Below are 23,521 nucleotides of genomic sequence, written 5' to 3' on the forward strand. Positions count from 1 at the left end.
ACTGTGCAGGCAGACTTCCCATGAGCCTCTTGGAAAGCCCATTTAGGGGGTGAATCATAACACAGATTTAAGTTAATGACATGATAATTAGCCTTAAGGTTGTTCTGGGTCACCTCCCACACCTGTGCTGTTTGACCTGAGGCTAGGGAGCCCTCTGTATTCCTTTGCAGTTAGCCAGCTAAGTTCTGATTGAAAGACTGGTAGGACAGTCTCTGCTCCCCAGGTATGGACCATCGCTCAGGGATCAAGACGGGGCAGCACCAACTGCAGAGCTGCCCTTTGTCCCCAAGGAGAGCAAGAGATCCCAACTATCCATCTGACAGGTCTGAAAAGAAAAGGAAAGGAAAGGAAAAGAAAAGATCCACCGAAAAATGGTTCCTAATAAACATGCTACAATGCGACCATAAAATATTTACTGCCAAAATGTCCTAACTGGTCTAGATTTTTAAGGCTTTAAATCTGTGGATGTCTCAAACCCAGCCCTGCCAATACAAAGGAAGTACAAGCTGTTAGAGGAAAAAGTCAATGTGATAACAGGCTAGGTAAAAGAATATCTCTGTCAATCACAATTATCTAATTTATTCACGAGCTTAATGTATGTTCATGCTTCATATTTGTACTTGTCTGTTTATCCAAAATCTATTTTCAGAGTCTAGAAGCCGTTAAGATTTTCTTTTGACATTTGCCAAGGTCTCATTATTTTCTGAGACAGTCCTATTGGCATAACTCAGATAAAATAGTAATACATAAAAATACCCCATGTGCTAAGCCCCTGAGCATAACAATGTGTTGTAATTTTTAGGCTTTGGTAATGGTGAATATATGTTGTGCTTCTGTTTAAACAAAAATGAAGGCCAATTATTAGCAACTGAAGAATGAGCTCCCACTGTATGCAAAAATCTCTGAACTTAGGGTCTGCGGGTACCAATTTCTACAAGTTTCTGGAGGTTTCCACATATAGAGGAATACATATATTCCACCACTGGCAACCCAAAATAAATGACTGCAGCAAAGAGCTCAATCAGTAGAGGTTATTAAGCCAAAGATTGAGAAAGCACCCGGAAAAACACAAGCCACACAGATGCATGTGTGACTGTTATGTTCTAGAGAGAGATTTGGACCTTTGGTATTTAAGGAGGTAGGGAAAAATTTAAGACAAATTTTCAACAGCTTACAGTTGAACAGAAGAGATCTCTGTGTAAGTCTCAACAAAACGGAGAGTTAAGTAAATCAATAAGCTACATTTGCTATAATATGAACACGTTCTAATATGAAAAAATATCCCCAAATTTAAATGGAATAAAAGAAGGAATTTTAATAATGTAAAATAGAAGCTTTCAGTTTAACAAAAAGCATACTGTTTGTGTTCATTTCTGGAAGAATAAATGTCTAAAGTGAAATAGTAAGAGTATCAAATTATACTGGTAGTCAAATCAAGTAAGGGATAATCTATTCAAGAATTAATTAAATAACCAAAGTGGTGACTACCTTTTTACAATTAAATTTTAAGAATTGAGATAGATTAAATGCATGGTGAATGTCAATTGTGGCTTTACAGGTGACCAGCTGAGACCTGCACACCATGTTTCTTGGGCTATTTGCAGGCAATAGGAAAGGGAGGGAGAAGGGGCCAGGGAGAGAAGCACAGGACGCTGTGCAGGTGGGAAGGGCGCCCATATCCATCTCCCCTTCCTGACTGTAGCCCTTCTTCCTCCCTGAGACAGGCTGCACCCCCAAGCCATCACCCAGCTGTCCCATGTGCTTGCAGCCTCTGAGCTAGTCAAGCATGCCAAGCAAAGGAAAAGTGGGGGTAGATACAGGGTGGGAGGAGAGGTCATCAACAGCAACTCTTGCTCTCCACTCTGGAGAGGACAGGGACTCTGCAGGTTGGATGCCAACTTATCAAAAGCTGCCTTGGAAGTTGGAAATTGGGAGAAAAATGAGTTTCTTGGGATCTTTGTATTGATCTGGTACAGCCCTGAACAAAATGTTTTCTGTGGAACATGAGTTGTGTAGAGACTCACACTCTTTTAATTTAACAAGTATTTACTGAGCTTCTACTGTGCACCAGGCACTGTTGTACATGCTAGAGATACTGCAGTAAAAGTCAAACAATACATGTCTGCCTTAAGGACACCGTACTATATTTTAGGGAGAGAAGACAATACAATAAATATGTGAATTACACAGAAAAAGGGGATCGTTTCTGCAGAGCAGTGCTTTTCACCCTTGTTTATCTCACTGCACACTTGAACCTATAGTTAAACTTCCACAGCACATTTAAATTATGTTGATAAAAAAAAAAGTATGTTTACTGTGCTTTGAACTTCTTTTGGAAATAATTTAATTAATGATTTTCAGAAACTTTCAGGCATATCTAAGATCTTCTCATGGCACAACAGTATGCCATGGCACACCGGCTGAAAATACTGCTATAGAGTAATACAAAGTTGGCAAAGGAGCATGGGTTGCAACTTAAACAGGGTGATCAGGGAAGGCTTCCTGTGAGAACAAAGACCAGAGAGACAAGGGAGAGGGCAAGCCATGTGGCTGTCCAGGGAAAGAACTTCCAGGTGCAGGGCACAAAACACAGCAACCCTGAGGCAGGAACGTGCCTGAGTGTCCTTGAGGTCAAGCAGGAGAGTGGCTGGTTGGCATGTGGTGGCAAGCTAGGAGCGGGGAGAGTGAACAAGCAAGAATGCAGCTAATATCTACTAAGATGGGGAAGACTTTTGGAGCCACAGGTTTGGGGCTTGTTAATTTTGAGATGCCTATTAAATATACAAGTGGAAGCAACATGTGGGCAGAAGGGAATGTATGTATGAAGTTCAGGGGCAAAGGCTTGGCTGTTGATATAAACGTGGCCATTATCAGCATTTAGAAGGTATTTAAAGTCATGAGACTCTCAGGCATCCTGAATCTAGAAGAGGAGACCACCAAGACTATCTCTCAGCAACACTGCCAAAGAGAACAGGAGGAACCACATTTATTATTTATGCAGCTTCAAGTAGAGGAAGCCGCAGAGGGAAGAATTAGGAATTGTGAATGGAAGCTGCAAGGCACAGTTTGCTGGCTCATTACACAAAGCAATATTCTAACAAAGCAGTAGAAGGACTGCACCACCAGCCTGGGAAGTGCTCCCAAAGGCTCACTGACTCGTCTCTCAGGACCCAGGGCCAGCGGCGAGGAGAGAGGAGGAAGAGAATCGTCAATATTTGTATCACTCAGTATTACAGTTTTAATATCACCACAAAAGCTGTCTATATCCAATATATGTAAACTTAGTTGAAGATTATGGCAACCACTTTCATAAATCAAAGTTAACTGAATACATTTGGCCTGAGATAGCTGATGAACTTGAGTTTCAAAGATCGTCTGCCAGATCCTCTTCTGAATTCTCACATTCTCTTTGAGTTTAGAGACAGTCCCTTAATGTAACAGTAATCCTGAACTTCTGGGTCTCCACAACCTAAGTCATTTTCGATGCTCACTTCTATATAGGGCACTACTTCAAGAACAGAACCAGCTGTACCGGAGAATTCACAGATCTGTGAAGACTCAACTCTATTATTATATACATGAGGGTGGAATGATGGGAGGAAGAGGGGTCAGAAGGAAGAGGTGATTGATGGCAAGTGGGTAGAAGACTTGCTTAACACGTCTTGTTTGGGCCCTGAACACCCACAAAATGTTCCACTTTAGAATGTTACTACAAAAAGGATATGCATAAAATAAAAATAAAAAGTTCCAAGAGGATTATTATTGATAATCATCGCGAGAAGGTTTATAGTTCCTTTAGGGAAAAGCCCAGTAGGTGCCATGCTTCCTACATGAGATGGTCTAAATTCCATGCCACTATTTTATGTGTGCACCTCCTCGTGCACAGGAGAGTCTTGCATCATGTTGACATTAGGACAACTTGGGTTCATTTATTTTATTCCACCTCATGCCATAAAAATTGAAAGGCAGCTTTTCAACAGTTAATACTGTGTTGCCAGCATCCATCACAACTTTGAAGTGACCAGGAGACTCAGTGTGATTGAGATTTGGGGAAAACAGCAAACACCTCGAGATAGGAGGGCTCAAGGGAATCATAGAAAAGCAAATTTTCACAGAGTAATAAAAATAAGTAGTGTTTATTTCTTTCCCCAAATCAAGTATTCGATTTTCTCCTCAGGGTACTATTAAAAAAAAGTAAAAAAGGGGCGGTGCCTGTGGCTCAAAGGGTAGGGCACTGGCCCCATATGCTGTAGGGGGCGGGTTCAAACCCAGCCCCGAAACCAGCACATTGTACCTCTTGATTGCACTAATGTACACAGCTATGATTTAACAATAAAAAAAAAAAAACTGAAAAAAAAGTAAAAACATAAGGAAAATAAACAGGCTATCTTTCTTTACCCATTTATAAGATTTACACAAAGAGAACACAATTCTTACAGCAAGGAAGACTTTTGAACAGCTTAGATGAAAAATATGTAGTGGGAGTTGGGTTGATGGATATTTGCAGTGTGCAAAACCGGGAGCCCCAAAGAAAGGAAAGGAAAGGAGGCAGAATCTAAGGCGGATCACGTGTGTTTCAAAATATGTTTCTCGCTTTTTCTTCATACACTCTACTCTCAAGTCACAGATAACCAGAGTGACAGAGTTCTCCAATCCTTTCTCAGTCCTTCTCAAACTTTCACAGCGTGGCTGTGACAGAGCTGATTGATTGTACTCCTGGGTTCCTGTAGTAAACTGCCAAGGCTGCTTCTAGCCAGAGGCAACCCCCTCTGGAAGCCTCCAGTGTCTTCCAGTCTGATCTCACCTTTGTCCTAGCACTTAGCCTACTTACCTTTCTTATTCATCGTGGGAGCAAAAATTGCACCACATTTGAAACAGGTTATGTTCCTTTCTTAGTAAATGTAGGTGACAGCCAAAGGACTGAACTTGGTACAGACACTAAGAAAAGCACCCAGCTTGTAGTCTGCCCTGCTGTGGGCACTGCTGCCGCCCACAGGCAGCTGCCCTAAGTGCATCGTTTCCCACTGGGTTCCTAGGCCAGGTTAGCAATAGGAAAGATGCAGAGAATTTCCAAACACTGCTCTTCTGCATCCTGTAGATACATTCCGCCTCCCTTCTCCCTCCATCCCCTTCCTTCCACACTGTGCACTTCCCACAGGCAACGTTTGGAGAAACTCTAGGTTCTGGGCTAAAGATGCCTCAGATTTTTTTTTGACTCCCAGAAAACTCTAGATTCAAGACAAACCCCCACAGTGAAGAATCCCAGTGTGTTCCCCTCAGCTCTGGTAGGCAGAGTAGTTCTGGAAAGTCAGGGTGAAATCAAGCTTTAACATACATGTAGGTTTTGTTCCCAGATGTTTTGAATGGCTAAAAATGAAGCAGAATGCAGAATCTCAAAATAAAAAAGGCAACCCCCCTGACCAGCTACCTAGTCTTGCCTCTATCTGCCTCACAGGTGCTGATCATACCCTGGGCTTGCTGCACACCAAGCCCAACTCCAGCCATGCTGGCTTCCTTTTTCCCCAGAATATGAAGGGGATAAAATGTGTGTTTTTCTTATATGGAAAGTTTTTATAATGCTTAAGTCAGGGCTACTGGCATGCTCATCTCCCAAATAGTGTTAGGTAATAACTGATTGCTTCATTTTCCCTCTTGCACTATTGTTTGTTTGTTTATAAGACAGAGTCTCATTTTGTTGCTCACAGCAACCTCCAGCTCTTGGGCTTAGGCTATTCTCTTGCATCAGCCTCTGGAATAGCTGGGACCACTGGCCTGCTATTGTTTTTTTATGAGCTTTAGCTTTGAGGGACTTTACACAGATAATGTCTATCTTGTTGATCCACATACAATGCAATTCTGAGTATTTCCTCTAGGGCAAATCTGGGCGGGACTAATTCCCTCAGTCTGAAAAAGATTTTATTTCTCCATCAATTATGAAACTTAGTTTCCCAGGCTTCAAAATTCTAGTCTGGCAGTTGTTCTGTTTATGAAGACTGAGGCCCTACTCCCTTCTGTGCAGCAAGGTCTCCACTGAGAAACCTGTGGTTAGCTTGATGGGGTTTCCTTTGTAGGTTAGTTACTGCTTTCATCTTACAGCTTGCAGAATTTTCTCCTTCATTTTGACTTTGACCAAGTCTTGGAGATGCCCTATTTTCTATAGATTTTCCCAGTGTTCAATTACTGTCTTCTCTCTGGATGTCTGAGTATCTGGTTATATCAGGGATGTTTATCTTAATAATTCCCTGCAATAGATTTCTCATGATTTTTGCTTTCTTTTTTCCTTCAAGGATACCTATCATCTGTAGATTAGTTCATTTCACATAGTCTCATATTTCTCCATGTGACTGTTCAGTCTTCTTTATTCTCTTTTCTGCCTTTCTGAATGACTGAGTCAGCTTAAGAGCCTTATCTTCAAACTCCAAGATTCTTTCTTCTCCTTGGCTTAGCCTGTTATTGAAGCTTTTTGCTGTGTTTGGAAATCTGTAACTGACTCCTCATTTATTTAAGTTCTATTTTTCCCTTTCTTATGTTGTCTAGCTCTTTAGTGAGTTTTTAGATTTTCTCATTGATTTTTCTGAAATATTTAGGGGGCCTCTTTTTACTGATTTTCAACTTTCTCCTTAATTTCATTCATCTTATATGCCATCAATACTCTGAATTTCATTTCTGTCATTTTGAGAATTTCCTTTGGTTGGAGTCCACTACTGTAGCACCATTGTGATATCTTGGGGGTGTTCATTGTTTTCATTTTTCATGTTGCTGGGGTTCTTTTGCTGGCTTCCTCTGATCTGAATCCTCTTCTCTTGGCTCAGGGCAAATAGTTTACAGGTTGCTGGTTCTCATTCGCTGGGAATTCTCCTGCTTAGAAAGAAGAAGAGGAAATCCTTGGATGGTGGCTTTTATGTCATACTCTGGCATGTTGACCTATCTGGGGAGAGCAGGTCCCCTGAGAGAGTATAGTGCAGCTGTTTTGTTTTGCCCCATTCCCCTGTAATTGTCACAATTCAAGTCAGTGCTGGGTGATCTCCATGCAGGGTGGTGGATTTTTCCCAGATTGTTGTTGGAAGTTCAATTTAGGGGCTGGGTAAGACCCCCTCCCTGGAGGCCAGAACCATAAGGGATTACTCTTCCCAGGGTCTCCCCATGGGGGTGACAGTGGGAGCTGGGAGAAGCTATCCAGGCAGTGGTTGTGAGTGATTGGGCTATGGACATTTGCTTGAACCAGGTCCAGGTGTAATAACAGTTTGAGGCTTTGGGGTCCATGGCAAAGTATTGGACCTCAGGGCAGTTCTTCCTGCTCAGTGGCCATAGTGAAGACTTAGGGTGGGGTCTTGTGGTCAACACTGAAATTTTGGGTATGGTGTCATGGAGCCTGGAGCTCTGGAGCCACAGGGTCAGAGCCATGGACACAGGCCTGGCCAAGAGCCTTGGAGCTGAAACTGGGGACCATGTAGGCAGAGCTTCACAGTCAGGGAGCTCTTTCCCCAGTGTGGGCACTACAGATTCCATGTCGCCCATGCAGGGGTTGGTTCCAGCAGCACAGAGGCCATGGTGGAAGGCAGGCTACTAGTTGACCATAGTCCTCCCCCTGTCTAGGTCCTACTGAGGTAGTCACCGAAGGCTTCCCAGGTGGTGCCTGAGGCCCATTTTGCTCAGACCCCATAGTGGGGAAGGAAGGATGCTTGGCTGCCAATCACAGGGCATGGCTTGGGGGAGCGTTGCTCTGCCTGCTTCCTCTCCAGCCCAGCTGAGGCACTGCAAAAGTTGCTGCTGCATAGCTGAGTCCTGAGCAGACCTAGTGCAATGCACCTGAGGGCTCAGAAGGCATCAGCTGCAAAACCCTGGGACCGCAGCCACCAGATCTCTGTTGCACCTGCTCCCCATTGCCATGTCTCTTCATAGAAGTGCCCTGATAGAGGTCTGTGGTGGTGGAGGGAGCCCCCTTACAACTCAGGCCACAGTGCCCATGGGGTGAGGGTGGCACCCCAAGCCTCTGTCCTCCTGTCCTTCCTCACGTATGGATGCCTCGCTTCACCTTTGAAGCTTGCTGAGTGAATTGCTTCATCACCTTCCCCTTCAATAGGAATGTCCTGCATCATGTTTATGGGAGTTTACAGGTTTTTTTCTGAGAAGAGCCCTGCATGGGTACATATCCACCTGCAATTCTCAATCCTCCCCGGGACAGCAGGGCACACACAGGCTGCTTCTGTCTGCCATCTTTGCCTTGCATGCTGGCCCCCTCCAGTCCCTCCTGTGCCCCTTGCTTCCTCCTAGCACAGCATCTTCAGATAGGTGCTTCTCCCCCTGCAGCTCTCTTCTCCCTTTCCTCAGCCACTTCCTTCCCCACCTTTTCCTCATTAACTTCTCTAAATCCTTCACATCTCAATTCAAACTTTGCTTGCTCTGGTCACCCTCCCTGACTATGATCAGGCCAACCCCTACTGGAGATAATCCCACTCCAGGCATGTCCATTCACTACTTTGCTTTTCTTCATCTGGTGATTTTGATTAGCATCTGCCCCACCACCAAATGCAAGCTCTGGGGGACAGGGATTTATCATCTTGAACAGCCCATTATCCCCCAGCAGCTCTTACACTGTACATCTCATTCAGGAGGTGCTTAATAAATATTTGATGAGTTATGTATTGAGTGGAGAACTTGTTGATTTCATCCACCTTAGTCTCCTTCAGATGAATTTTTCTCAAAAGAGTTAACAATAGCATGAAAAAGTCTTCTGATTAAGAGTGCCACTCGGTAGTCTTAACTCAATAAGTAGGAGAGAATCATACAACACATCTATACTTCCGAAAAGATAATTCTAAGTCTTCTAAAACATGTTTTTTAAAAATGAGTTTTTCTACTTGTATTGGTTTTTGTACTGAAGTGAAGGACAGCTGGAAGTGCTTATAGCATTAGAGGTAGACTAATTGGTACCTTTTCTTGAGCTAAATTGAAAGCAGTCAACTATGTCTCAGCCTAAGAAGATCACAAATTAGTAGGATCATCTTCCAAGAACATCTGATACCTAGGAGACTTAAAAGGCTGGAGTACAGAACCCAAACTTCATTCTAGAAAAGCTTTTAGCTCTTGGAAAGGGTTCAGCTAGATTACACAAGTGAGTTCTGCTGGTTTTGAACAAACTCAAGGTCATATTAACTAGTAACAGAAAATATTTAAAGGTTATTGAAGAGGGTATCCAATTGTACCTAGATATCTTGACTTTGACCCCAATTTTATATTACCTTTTAAAAATATACATTCTTTTTGGGCCAGACATGGTGGCTCAAGCCTGTAATCCCAGAACTTTGGAAGGCCAAAGTTGGAAGATCTCTTGAGGCTAGGAGTTTGAGACCAGCCTGGGCAACATAGTGAGACCTTCTCTCTACTAATTTTTTTTTTTTTTTTAGTTATCCAGGTGTGGTGGTGCATGCCCATACTCATAGCTACTTGGGAGGCTAGGGTGAGAGGATCTCTTGAGTCCAGGATTTCAAGGCTGTGATTGAGCCACAGCACTCCAGCCTGAGATACAAAGGAACAAAACCCTATTTCAAAATAAATAAATATATATGTATATAACATATGTATAACACATATATGTATACATTATTCTGAGAAACAATTGTTCCTGGAGAAATTTATTAGGGCAAAGACATTCTATATTCCTTTTGCCTCAGTTACCACCCCCCTGGAAGTTTATCCTTTCACATTACAAGCTTACTCATATTGGAGCAGCATGCCTCACAGGAAAATAAATTGCCTTCAGAAAGTAAGGTTGCACCCAGTGCTATGATGGGAGATCAGATATTGCCGTTTCAGATATGAAACTCAGATACCCTACGGTAGATCCAAAAAGCACTTGGTTCCACAGTAGTCACTTTCTTTGGGGCCCTTGGGCTGGGAGCTGTAAGAAAAGGCCACAGAAAACACCTGACCCTTGCCAGGAGGTATCTCAGGTGAACTCAGGTGAGCACAGGATGGGAGAGTTGATTTCCCTAGAGCCAGCTGGCACAGGCGGTCCTAGCAGAAGAAATGGGAGGTGCAGCATGGCGCACAGGTCAGAACTTTGTGCTTGTCCTTGCTTCGTGCTTGACTGATCAGTAACTAATCCTTTACTAATATCACAGCAGGTAGCAAGTTAAAACTCAAGGTAAACTTGGAAATCAAGTAGTTCAATTCATTCACATTTCAGAGGTTAAAAACCAAGACCCAGAAAATGTAAAAGTCTCTCCCCAACATATTTCTGTATTTATGTTTAAATGTCAATGTGGGGTGTGACAGCATTTCAGACCAGATAAGACTCCCGGGTGTGAAGACCTCCGTGGGGACGCATGCTCAGTGTGCAGGTACTTGGCTCCCTGACTGCAACAGCTCCCAGAGACAAAGACAAGAGGTGGCTGCCTCCTACAAGCAGCAACTTAATCTGAGTTCCTCATGCGGGGCGATCAGCAAAGTGCTTGCAAGTGGGAGTTCACTGCTGGGGTTCAGAGGCGCCTTCTGCGTGTGCAGACTGCCTTAGGGAACGAAAGCTACCAACAGAGTGAATGATGTTGACATTCAGCATGGATTTCTTAATTTTGTTCATTAAATCTTTTAAAGAAAATTTTTCTAGCAATAATTCATCTGTAGATAAGAAAAGCTTGGATGCAGATACAATTTCTTAAAGGGTGCATCTTGCTGAATTGCTGTTTAGAAAGACAAAGCACACACCCTCATTTTACCATGTCGGCTCTTCATCGCCTGTATTTTATGTCACACAGTTTCTACAGGAAAGAGAAAATCCTAACTGGAACAGGGTAGAGGATAGTACGGGGAAAGGTCAGCAGACATCCACAGTACTGCTCCCCATAAAGTGAATCCAGAGCCCTTGAGGACAGCCTCCTTCCAGAGCTCCCTCAGACAGCCAGTACCGAGTGTGACGTTTCCAGCCTTTGTGGACGGGCCCCTAGCCCAGACAAGTGTGATGTCCTTGTCCCCAAACCTCCCTTAAAGAACCCTAGGCAATTATCAAAGAGCACTTGTGGTCAAAACAAAAGAAGGCTACTCTGGGGCTAGGCCTGACCCCATCTTCTCTTTTTCTTATGTTAGTTAGGCAAACAAACAACACCCCAACTCCTCAAGGCAAACAACTGAACCCAGATCCAAACCAAGGTAATAAAAATATAAAAGATCTTGCCATTCTCCACTCCAGGGCCACAGCAGTGGCAGTCAGAGATACTGTGAGCTGCTCTCTGTACAGAGAAGGCCTCGTTTCTCAGTCTGTGACCCCAAGCTGACTGGGGCCAGCAATTCTTCAGAGACCTGTGTATGTCCAGGCTCGTCATAGCCCTTCTCCCTACCTTCCAGCGCTAGAAAGTTACTAATCCCCCACCCCACCCCCACCCCGACACACCCTGCGCACAACCAGGTCAGCCACACGTGCTCACAGACTCCCCTGCTCCCGTAGTGCTAGACCTGGAGGCAGCTCAACTGTGTATGTTTTTCCCTTGACTTTTTCCCTATGCTTAGCATTCCTTTCCTTCTTTTCTGTGTACAAAGCTCCCTTTGAAGTAAGGGGTTTTTTGTAGCAGAGATAAAGCTCTATCTCTTTGAGCAGTATTATAATGTTCCCAGGTAGAATATTAAAGTTAATAGCTTTTCTCTTATGCATTGCAAACTCACAGAGACCATAATCTCTCCTACTAAAGTAGACATAAGAATTTTTAGCCCTAAACCGTGCTTTGGGGAGAGAAGATTGAATGAAACTGCTCTGAAGTTTTGTTGATGAATTAATTTCTTTTCCGTTGCTGGTAATGGAAATGTGAATGTTGAATTTAAGCTCTAATTTAACACAGTTTTCACTTTTCCTGCAGCACCTGAAATTCTCAGAGGCTGTGCGTATGGACCTGAGGTGGACATGTGGTCTGTAGGAATAATCACCTACATCTTGTAAGTGAAGAAAACCAATCTCTGTGCAAAGTGTTTGCCTTTCTGTAACATTTTCTAGGTACCTGTAGTACTCATAAAAACCAAGATTACTTTGACTTTTTATGATTTTCTATCATGTACTAAAGTAGTTATAGGATTTTCTGAAAATGAGCATTCATTTTTATTTTATCATTTTCTTAGGGCAAGAACTTCTGTCCAGTGTTTTTCTGTGGCTTATCTGCTATTCTGTATATGAGAGATTTGGGGAATAATTCATTATTTGACAAAAGTAATGAATGCAAAACCCAAGTCCACCTATTAAACTTGTTTTTGTTTTACTTATTTACATCATATCTAAAATAATTAGACTTTTAGTCCTTCTAAAAGGCAAGTGGCTATTTAATTTTTTACACAACCCCAAACTGGTATATTTCTTATCAGGAATACTTTAAAGGCATTTTGCTACCAATTTTGTTTCCAATCTCTGTTGGGTTTTCTAGGACTTTGAGTTTAATACCATACACAAATTTCTCTGGGGGGAAAAAATGAGATAAATATTTTACTCTCTGGCATTCTTGGCTCTGTTCCTGAGTTCCTGTCTAATATGAAATAAGGAAATTCAGGAAATCCAAATAGATGTTAGAATCGCACATAATGAGGAAAATCACCAAACAAATGGAAGAGTGTCTGAAAAGGAAGATTGCTGTAGGACAACTAAAAAACAAGATATCGAGTTCAAGAGTTTAATTCAAAATAAGCAGACTTTGTTGCCACTTAGAGAACACTGCAGGCAGTTGTTAGGATCTGTAATATTCAAATCTATAAAATTTTGGAGGACTAAAAAGAAAGTATATCAGTCTTCTTGGACTGCCATAATGAAGTATATAAACTGGGTGGCTTAAACAACAGGAATTTATTTTCTTGCAGTTCTGGAGGCCCAGAGTTCAAGCTCAGGTTGTCAGCATTGTTGGGTTCTGGTGAGGGCCCCCTTCCTGGCTTGCAGGTGGCCACCTTCTCACTCATCCCCACGTGGTAGGGACAGAGACAGACCAAGTTCTCTGATGTCTCTTCTTAGGAGAAAACGAATCCCAGGATGACTGGGCCCCACCCTCATGACCTCATCTGAACCTGATTACTCCCCAAAGACTCATCTCCAAATACTATCACTTTAAGGGCTGCAACGTATGACTTGGGGAAGATATGATCCAGTCCATAGCAAAAAGAGTTGTTTGGGGGCGGCGCCTGTGGCTCAGTGTGTAGGGCGCCGGCCCCATATGACGAGGGTGGCGGGTTCAAACCCAGCCCCGTCCAAACTGCAACAAAAAATTAGCCGGGCGTTGTGGCGGGTGCCTGTAGTCCCAGCTACTGGGGAGGCTGAGGCAAGAGAATTGCGTAAGCCCGAGAGTTAGAGGTTGCTGTGAGCTGTGATGCCACGGCACTCTACCCGAGGGCGGTACAGTGAGACTCTGTCTCTACAAAAAAAAAAAAAAAAAAAAAGAGTTGTTTGGGAGTTTTTTTAATTTGTTTTTAACTTAATAATGATCTTAGAAAGTGCAATGTCCAAGTCTTAAGGGCCAGGATTGGGATAACTGGCGTAAGACCCCCAAGCATTTTAGCAAATTCTAAGTTCATCTGTGTATATGTATTGGTTGATAGCTGAGACAAAAAAGGTTTTAAAAGCAGCCCACAAAATAGCCATCTGTTGATTTTAATGTCAAAAGATATTTTCAGCATTCAATTCTCTGTGTCTCTAGAATATATTCAAGCTTGAGAACAATTTGGAGAGGTAGAAAACCATTTTTTTTCTTCCAGAAAGTGCAAACTCTTTGGTAATTTATGTTTGCCACACTAAGTGCCTAATTCATTACAATGAATCCCTGGCTGTCTTGTAGAACTCCTTCTACTGTGTTTGAGATCACTTTTATACTAGGCAGAGAATGTCACCTGGATTATGTTAGTGACGTATCATGCTTAGCGACAGTGAGTGAAAAAGTGACTTATACACATAAAAGTTTAGGTTTGCCCTTAAAACGTAAATGCAATCAGTGTAACCTGGCTTATTGTACCCTCAATGAATCCCCAACAATAAAAAAAAAGAAAAAAAAAACGTAAATGTACCCAATTACAATTTTGTGTTGAAATATACTGGGAGGTGTTGAGATACTCATGGTAGAAAAGAATGTGGAGAGATGGAAGTCAAAAATTAAATTCCTTTCACCCAGAGTAGCTGGAATATGGAATGAGTCAAACTCCATAATATGATCACGGACATGGGGAAATGAAGGGAAAGACAAATAATCGTTTGAGAAACACTTTATTATAACCCTGAAGATAAATTTAAAAATCTATCATAGTCCTTACCTTTAATTTATAACCATACAAATTTGTTTATATTTCTTTTGTCTTTATAGACTTAAGGCAATTAATTAATAGGTGTTAGCTGAAAGTAAGAGTAGCAGCCCTCAATATGAAAACACCGATGCTAGTTACAGCTAATGCTCTTAGTTCTCGACTAACTTCTGTCAGTTCCTAAGCCTACGGACTTTTTACTTAGCTCGCAGTTCACTGATAATTTCTGAAGTCCACCAAGCACATCTCCTTGATCCATTTTCTCTACAGGGTCGTGCCCCTGGATTTCCGTGTCTCCTTTTTTGTACCAGCTTAGCTTTGCTGTGTACTTGGTGGCTTCCTCATCACCTGAGACTTTGACCTCTAGACAGCAGTCACTCATTCCAACATAGTGGCTTGGGGCCGGAAGGGGGCAAAGTACAGAAATAACAGATTAAAGAATTAGAACTAAGAATCCATTTGTTGACAAAGCCTGGCAAAGTAAATGTTGCAGTGAAACTACGTTATGATTTTCAGTCAAATGCTTTCTTCTGTGTCCCAAATATTGAGCCCCCTGTTTTACGTACCCTTGCCTTATATATGTAAACTCTGGGGTTTATTTTTTTATTTATTTTATTTTTTTATTTTTTTTTTTTATTAAATCATAGCTGTGTACATTGATATGATCATGGGGTCTGGGGTTTATTTTTGAAAAAAAGCCATGAATGAAAGTTTGGTCCTTACTAACCTCTGCTCACTCTTGCCCCTGTTCTTATGGCTATTGCTGCACTTTAATCCTCCATTGTTTCCTTCTTAAAAGCTGAATTTCCTTCTTATAAGCTTAAAAGCTTGTCACCTTCACGCTTCTTGGTATGACTTTGCTATTTCCAAAGATGGCAATAGGCTAAAAGTGACGGTCATTCTATTGTTTCTCCTGGTAATTCTGGTCTCTCCACCTGTCACTCCCAGATCCTCTGCCCCACAGACACACCTGCAAGAGTGGGCCTCCTGGTCTGACCGTATCAGATGATCTCAGAGACCCAAATCTTCTCCTTCCCTTTTATCATTACGGTTCTGCCCAGAGGCTCTGGGACTTGGACTGCATAATACACTCACTCCTCAGGCCGCTGTAATCTGTCATTGTTGGAATCAAAATATTACCATTTCTGCAGAGATTTTGCACCATGTGTGCACACGCGTGCGTGTGTGTTTACTGCGGTCTCACATTCCTTCCATTTTGGGCATTTCAGGCTGATACAGCATAAACTTTTTACCTTGGTCACCAAAGCACAAAGTCACTGACATGTTTAAATGAAAGAAAAGGCATTGGAGCACTAAAACTTCTGAATTGTCGTTTGTGTCTCCAAATTTTCAGAAGGGGAAACGTAAGGAGCTTCCTGAGTTAAATCCGGAAAGTTGGCTAATTTCCCCATGACAAACCGGCTGCAGGCCATAATTTTCTAGTAATGTGGAGGGGCAGAGAGGGCCAGGCAGGGCCAGACTCTCCTTGTCAGGCATGCATGGCAGGGTGCTCCCATCTCTCCCAGGCGTCTCTTCCCAAGGTGGGTCTAGAGTGCCTTCTCCAAGCAGACTGCGTGGTTGGGAGGAGGAGAAAGCACCGGCTCCGCCCTCTGCACTTTTCCCGACTTGTCTTTTCCCAGCTGGTTCCAGAATATTTGGAAAAGACAAAGACTCTCCCCATGGGACATTCTGTAGGGAAAAGCACATCAGAATCGACTTATTCCTAAAAACTCACCCTATTAGGATGCATTTGATTTTTTCATCCTCTGCCCCAACCTGACTGGCTCTGGGAAAGAATTAGGGAAGATGTCTCTTATCTTATTCATTCCTGCCACACCACACCCATTCTTTTCAGATACAACGCCTGTGACACAAGCCCTGGCTGGGCGCTGGTCCCTAGTGATTTCAGAACCCCCCGCTCATTTCTAAGCAGTGGAGGCTTGGTGGGTCCAGACAAAAAGCTCGCTCTCTTTAGGATGCCCAAGATGGTCCCCTGTTCCCTGTCTCTCACTTTTCCCATTAATTTTAGGCTGATCCTGTAGAGGAAAGTGAAAGTGAATAGAGTGACACTTCTTTCAGATGTACAAAAGTGAGGGAGGTTACAGAGTCCCCCTCCTTCCCGCCCCTTCTAGAGATGCCCAGCGACAGGTGGAGCTCCAGACCCAGGGGTCAGGAGCAGGGACAGGCAGCCTGTGGGGCCTGGAGCAGGTGAGCACAGACAGGGCAGAGGGGCTGTAGTGGGAGTCAGCCATACTGCTGGCCAGGGGCCCAGGTGGGCACGATTTCCTTTGAGCTTTGCATAAACCTGAATTCCCCACCAGAGAGGATGTGTGTGAGGAGCAAGAAACAGTGAGTCCCATTAAGAGAGAATAATAATAATAAATTACCTTGGACAAAAAACAGAAGGGAGGGAGGGTGACACAAAAATGAGGTCACGGAGGTCGCCCACCCCTGGGGCCACATCCGCACAGCTAATTGTACATTTTTAAGGCTGTCCCCTGATAACAGTTTTAGCTCCTTCCTTTGTTTACTCTGAAATCCAAACTGGAAGAGGAATGAATCATAATACTTGATTCATTTCCACGGAGGAATTCATCAAATATGGCAGAATAAAAATGAGTGAAAAATATTTTCTTCCAATTTTTAATCTCTTTACTCTCAAAATCCTAACTCTTCCATTTTATAGTAATTGGAACTCAAATCAACCTCTCTCTCTTTCTGTCTTCCCAGTTCCTGTGGGGGGAAGAAAATCTGTGGAAAGTCCTTAGCATAATGTCTGTCATGACGTTAGCTATTAGAATTCGTGTTTTTATGTGTCATAAATTTTTTATTATAGCTTTTTTGTAGAACTCCTATGTTGTTTTTATGTCAGTCCTACTTCTTAAAGACAGAATTGAGTGTTTATGTTATTGACAATGAATTGTAATAAGGCAACCACACACCTTTACTGAGTAGAATTGCTTCCATAACAGGAAGCTGTGTAAAAAGACAGTGTTGAATTTCCACAGAGATTTGATGAAATAGACTTAAACTTTTAAAGACATTTTATTCCCTATATTTTGTCCCTCTAGACTTTGTGGATTTGAACCATTCTATGATGAAAGAGGTGATCAGTTCATGTTCAGGAGAATTCTGAATTGTGAATATTACTTTATCTCCCCCTGGTGGGATGAAGTATCTCTCAATGCCAAGGACTTGGTAAGTGTGGCCAAAACAAAATGAAATCAATTCGTTTTAACTAATTAATGGGCAATGCTATTTTTAAAAATTTGGCCCCTATCATTTTTTTTAATTTTAAAGTACTTTTTAATAAAATGTACATTAATGAATTTTCCTTTTAGGTAGTAAAGCAGATATGTTTTGACTCATCATTAGCAGAATTATCACAAATTACAGTTACTGGGGTATTAAGGAGCTTTTACTACTGGTCAGTATAGAGCCTTGCTTATGAAGAATGCTATTGGGTGAATCCAAACATAATTTAAATAGAAGAATTCTACTTTAACATGCTTTCCATTTTCTAGAGTTAGATATGCTTTAAATAAAGAAATGTTGTGTAGTGAAATTTCATTCAAACATAATAAAATATCCTGATAACAACACAACTCCCGTTACATACCATTGGCATTATAAAAAATGTTCCACTGTATTAATAGTGCATTTTATTTGTTTGTTTGACATTGTGTTGCAATTGCTAACATTGGAGTTCATTTGCATTTGGGAAACATACACTGATTGGGGAGGTGATCTACCTCTTCTAAATAAAGATGCTAACATGAGATTGAAATGTTTACCTTCAATCCTCTAGAGAATATCTTCATATAAATAGTCCAAAACTGACTCCTTAAGAACAGATTAGATCTCTAATTCTAGGAGTCATCTAGTCCTCCTCTGAGTGTGCTAAAGACTACAGAGGTGATATGACTGCCACAGGCCATACAGTGTCTGGGCAGAAAGACGTTACTAGGACCGGTGCAGGTTTCCAGACTCCCTTTCCATTACTCTTTCCCTTCCAGCATTCCTGGCTTACTCACTGTGTTCTTTCATGGAACTGGTCTCTGAGGCCCATGGTTTTCCAGTGTGACTGGGAAGAGAAGGGTACTGTGCTGCCATGTAGCTGTATCATCCCAGCTCCCTCCTCATGGCAGACCCTACGCTCCTAAACAGCTCTGGAATCCATCCTCTTCTCTCCACCTCCACACCTCGGTCCCAGGCCAAGCCACCATCTTCTGCCACCTGGACCACTGCTACCACCTCTTCTCGGGTCTCCCTGACTCTCCCATATCCTTCCCAAACATACCTTCCCAGAGGCTCCAGAGGGATGGTCTTATGAACAGATCACATCATGTCGCTCCCCCAATGTAAGGCTCTTAGGGTATACTCCCATGCCCTTACAAGATCTACCTGGCACTGCCTGGTTGGAGCCGGCCCCCCATCGTCCCCACACCTTCACGAGCTTCATAGCCCTCCTTCCTGAGCTCTTTTCACTTGCACATCAGACTTCCAGATCCTCAGCAGTGAAGCTCAGAATATTGGTCACTGCTGTCTTTTCTGCTTTGTAAGGTTCTCTCCTTCTTCCTCCCCCTCTCATTCTCTTCTCTCTCACTCTCCCCCTTCCAACACACACACACACACACACACACACACACACACACACACCCCTCTTTGCCTTGATGACTCTTCTCCTATAACCCTCGTTGCCATTAGACATCCCCTGGGAGGCAAGGGCACCTCCCCATCCATTCCATCCCTTCCATAGTTGGTTCCTTCAGCATGTTCTTCCTTTGTCCCTGGCCTCCCCATTTCCTCAGTGGTCTTTAATTAAATTATAAACTCTTGGAGAGGACAAAATGTGCACTCAGATCTTACTAGATGGGCATATAGTATAGGCTCAATTAATGTTCACTGAATGAAATAATGAATCAGGTGTGTCAGGGTCTGACACATGTGGACTCAGGTGCTGCTTTTCTCATGACCTAGAAGTGTGACCTTGGGCTTGTCAGCTGACCTCTCTATGTGTTTTTCTCATTGAGGATGATAGTGGTACCTATCTGTAGGTTGTAGTGAGAATTAAGAGCACACAATGCACCTTAAGTAACTGGCACCAACTAACTCTGCCCTCCACAGATCAGGCTCTCTAGTCCAAAGCCATGTTCCTTTTTTTGCAAATGCTACAGAAAAGACATGAAGGAAAACCAGATCACATTAATTTCTCATTTTGACTTGCTGCCCAATTTTGTTAGCCTATGTCCCTTCTTCTTAGGATGTTAGGGTTAGTTAGAAAAAACCTTAGACCTAAAATCATCCCAAACCCCTCATTTTACACAGGAGCAGGCCAAAGTCAGAGAGACTGACCGTCTTGGCAGCGTCATGGTACAGTGGCCAGACAGCGAGCTCTGACACACAGTCAAGTTTGAATATAGGCTCTGCCACTTATAAACTGATCTTAGGCAAGTCCCCAAGTCTTCCTGAGCTTCCTTCCATACCTCGTTTATCAATTGGTGCTAATAGTTCCAAACAGTAAGGTTATTGAGAGTCTTACTTAAGTTTTCAGAGAGTTTTACATGTATCTAAAATCCATGTACAAAGGAATTAAGGTAGAAATGAGGTCTTGTGAGAAAGGACCTGGGGAGTGTCCAGAGGCTCTCTATTCATATGCACGCCTGTGTCTGGGTCGCCAGAGGACTTAAGAGACAACCAGGGCTTGTGCACACCTGCTGGCTCCAAATAGTCTCCACCTTATACCAGGTCACTCCTAGTGAGCCCAGGGCCATGGATTATGTCATGTGTTGCCTTTTCTGGCATTCACAGGTAGGAGGAAACCTCCCAGAACAGGCTGCATTGGGGGGAGGGGGGAGTTGGTTCAGTCCTATAAGCAAATCATGCCCTCAAGCCGCTGACTTCTTTACTTTGATTCTGAAATGGCTTTTAAGCCCTGACTTCATTCCTTTAAGTACCCTCTAGAGAAAGATCTAGAAACCTCAAGATAGAATAGTAAGATAGTATTCCATAGGGGCTAGGGTACATCCCTTTATTTGCCATTGAATCCTCATGGAAAGAAGAATGATGTGTGATGATTCCATTACCATGGAGATGTATTTTAAGTTCTGAATTTTAGGTGATTGAAAAGTGCAGCCTAGAATTATCAGATGCCGGTTCTGCCTTCATAGAACTTCGAGTCCACAGACAAGCAAGGAAAGCAGCCTGCCAGTTTGGGGACGCATGACTGTCAGACCCCTTCAGCTGCTGCCCCCAGAGCAGGTCTTTCCCACGGTGATCCCTGAGGGCTTAAACAGTTTTTAATGTGTATTTACTATTATTGAATGTATAACTACCGTTAGGAAAATAAAACAAGACCTAGATGTTCACAAGCTGAGGGCAAGCCCATGTCACCATAAAAATCTCTCTGAGTTTATGGTTCTTTACAATTTCAGGTCAGAAAATTAATTGTTTTGGATCCTAAGAAAAGGTTGACTACCTTTCAAGCTCTCCAACACCCGTGGGTCACAGGTAAAGCAGCCAATTTTGTACACATGGACACGGCTCAAAAGAAGCTGCAAGAGTTCAATGCTCGGCGCAAGCTGAAGGTAAGATAGCCTAGTTTTGTTCTGGTTTTTTTTTTTTTTTTTTTTTTTTGCAGTTTTTGACTGGGGCCAGGTTTGAATCCGCCACCTCTGTTATATGGGCCTGGCACCCTACTCCTTGAGCCACAGGTACCACCCAGTTTTGTTCTGTTTTTTAAGAAAAAAAGAGACTTTGTCTTGAACTCGAAATAAAAGTTCAATCCTTCTTTATCTAATGCTATTATCCATCTCCTGTGGCACCAGGGAAAATCCTGCTTTGAAATCCCAACAACACTGCCACAAACCCACTTACAGTTTTGTTATCTCCTCATATGAAACTCATTATTCATAAAGAGGAATGCATCAGATGTTGAGACTGACTCACCAAGTTATTGCTGCTTCCCATTAATTAAGGCGAACTGCTTGAACAGTGTTGTTCATTCAACCTGTTCATTCAGTAGAAAGTTGTTTTCCTTTAGAATATGTAAAATTTGGAAAATAATTTTTTAAACTAAATCTGGTAATATAGGTAATTACTATACTTGACAAAAATTAAAATGGTATAAATGATAAAGAAAATCATTCACCAAAATATATCTACTTTTATATAATACATATGGAATACAGATTAGGTGCTTTTTTCTGTTTCACAATGGTGTTTAGAACTAGGTATATAAGATGGAAATCTCAGAATCTCCATCTGGGGGTTAACAATTGACTCTGAATAAATCTGAAGGGTTCCATGGTCAAATTAATTTGAAATTACTGGGATTGAAACCATGTTGACTTAATTTAGGATTTCTCATGCTAACTTGACCATTGAACTCTTTCATCCTCATAATAAGTTCTGATACCCACGGAATGGGTGTTCCACAAAACAGATATTTTGGGAAACACAGTCTAAATTTTTTAAAACTGGTTATCCATGGGTAAGCATATTTACTTAGGCTGTCAATTGTCCAGATGAGTAAATACACTAATTTGGGATTAAAAGGTTTTGCTGTTTGTCCTCAAATAAGTTTTCATTCCGCAAACAATCTAGGAATAATATACTTTGAAAGACTGAACACTAAGCTATAAATCAGACTCCCTAAGAGCGAAGTTGGGGCTGAGCTCTAATTTGGGACTACAAGCGGAAATAACACTGACACTGTTCCTGTCTCCTATCAGGCAGCGGTGAAGGCCGTGGTGGCTTCTTCCCGGCTGGGAAGTGCCAGCAGCAGCCATGAGAGCCACAAGGCCAGCCGAGACCCATCTCCAATTCAAGATGACAGCAAGGTGGGCACAGCTCTTCCAGAGGGAGAGAAAGAGGCTGAGCTGATGACGGTGCAGACCTCCGAGGAGGTTAAAGATGCAGATATCAGTGCTGAGAAGGCCCCCGAGACGGCGCAGGAGGATGAGATGAAGGTGGCTGGCGACGAAATAAAGGAGGGCCTCATGGAGGAGAGCTGGAAGACTATGAAGGAAGCCACAGCCCCCAAAGAAGGGCAAGAACAGCCTGCTGTGGGGTTTGGGATGCCACAGCAAGATGTGATCCTGCCAGAGTACTAAGTCGCCTTCCTGCAGAGGTGGAAGCCAAGCCCTAGCATTTTATGGACTTTGTCCTTCGGCAAGGAAGGTGTGGAAGCATGATATGCACTATAGTGATTCTGTTTTTGAGGTGCAAAAAAAAAAAAAAATACATATATACCAGTTGGTAAATCCTAACTTCATGCATGTGACTGCTTTATGAAACTACTAGTGTCTTCTACGGCATGTAATGGATACCTAATACCCATGAGCTAAATTTGAAATTGCAATTAAACCCAACATTACACTTACAGACATACATTTTCAGCAACCAGTGGTACACATTTGGAGTGAATAGTGGCAAAGCGTTTTTGCTTTGAATGGCCATCCTTCACCCTTTGGTGAAGAAACCTTTGGGTTTCTCACGAGGCAGTAATTTCTCTGCAGGATTGCTTGGCTAATGTTAAGTAGCACTATACGACATGTTCTCCTGACTCTCACAATGTTTTACTTTTTATAATTAATGTGTTCAAAATGTTTGTAAGAAGGTGGTTATAGGGGATAGTTGTATATTATGTGCAAAAAAAAAATGCCACTTACAATGGTAAGAAATTGAAGCATACTTTTAAGGGCCGTGAAACCATAGGACCCTAAAGCTTGTATGGAGAACGCCTTTTTATTTTATTCTTACTTATATATACTGTATTAATAACAACCAAAATGTTCTTTCATAAAATTCTGCCATTTTACAATCATGGAGAAAGTATTTAGCCCAGTCCTGCTGGGTTTCACCTGCTAAGAGAGACCCAGTCGAGTTTCATTCTCCCCTCACCTCTCCAATACGATGTCCTTCATCCTTGTGATGGACAAGCCGGGGGGTAGAGGGCAGAAACTTACAGAAGAAAAGGAGGAAAGGATAGTATTTAGACTGATGAAATAAGATTGATTACTTTTCATTTTCCAGATACAATTGTATTTACTTGTGAATTTATACAACCTGACAGGAGCATTACAATGGATAATCTCTACAATTACCAATTTTCAAATATTCAGAAAAATCTATTCTGCAGGTTGGCTCCAAAATGTCTGAATAAGATATGATTCCATTATAAGATCATTCATTATCCACTTTCTAGAGTAAGGAAATATGTTTACCAAAAACAAAACAAAACAAAACAAAACTCTTATCTCCAACT

At 42.3% G+C, this 23,521-nt stretch overlaps 1 protein-coding gene across 3 annotated transcripts in view; it reads left to right on the plus strand.

The window, feature by feature from the left end:
• The window catches only part of CAMK4 (calcium/calmodulin dependent protein kinase IV), a 230,402-nt gene extending 207,879 nt beyond the window's left edge, over positions 1-22,523 (plus strand). For all 3 annotated transcript variants that reach the window (XM_053567073.1, XM_053567074.1, XM_053567075.1), the window contains exons 8-11: positions 11,850-11,925; positions 17,325-17,451; positions 20,688-20,840; positions 21,987-22,523. In XM_053567073.1, the coding sequence (XP_053423048.1) occupies positions 11,850-11,925; positions 17,325-17,451; positions 20,688-20,840; positions 21,987-22,367 (737 nt within the window). In that variant the 3' untranslated portion in view covers positions 22,368-22,523. The remainder of the gene's footprint in view (positions 1-11,849; positions 11,926-17,324; positions 17,452-20,687; positions 20,841-21,986) is intronic.
• Positions 22,524-23,521: the final 998 nt, after the last annotated feature.

Source organism: Nycticebus coucang, chromosome 17 (assembly GCF_027406575.1).
Source record: "Nycticebus coucang isolate mNycCou1 chromosome 17, mNycCou1.pri, whole genome shotgun sequence".
Lineage (NCBI taxonomy): Eukaryota > Metazoa > Chordata > Mammalia > Primates > Lorisidae > Nycticebus > Nycticebus coucang.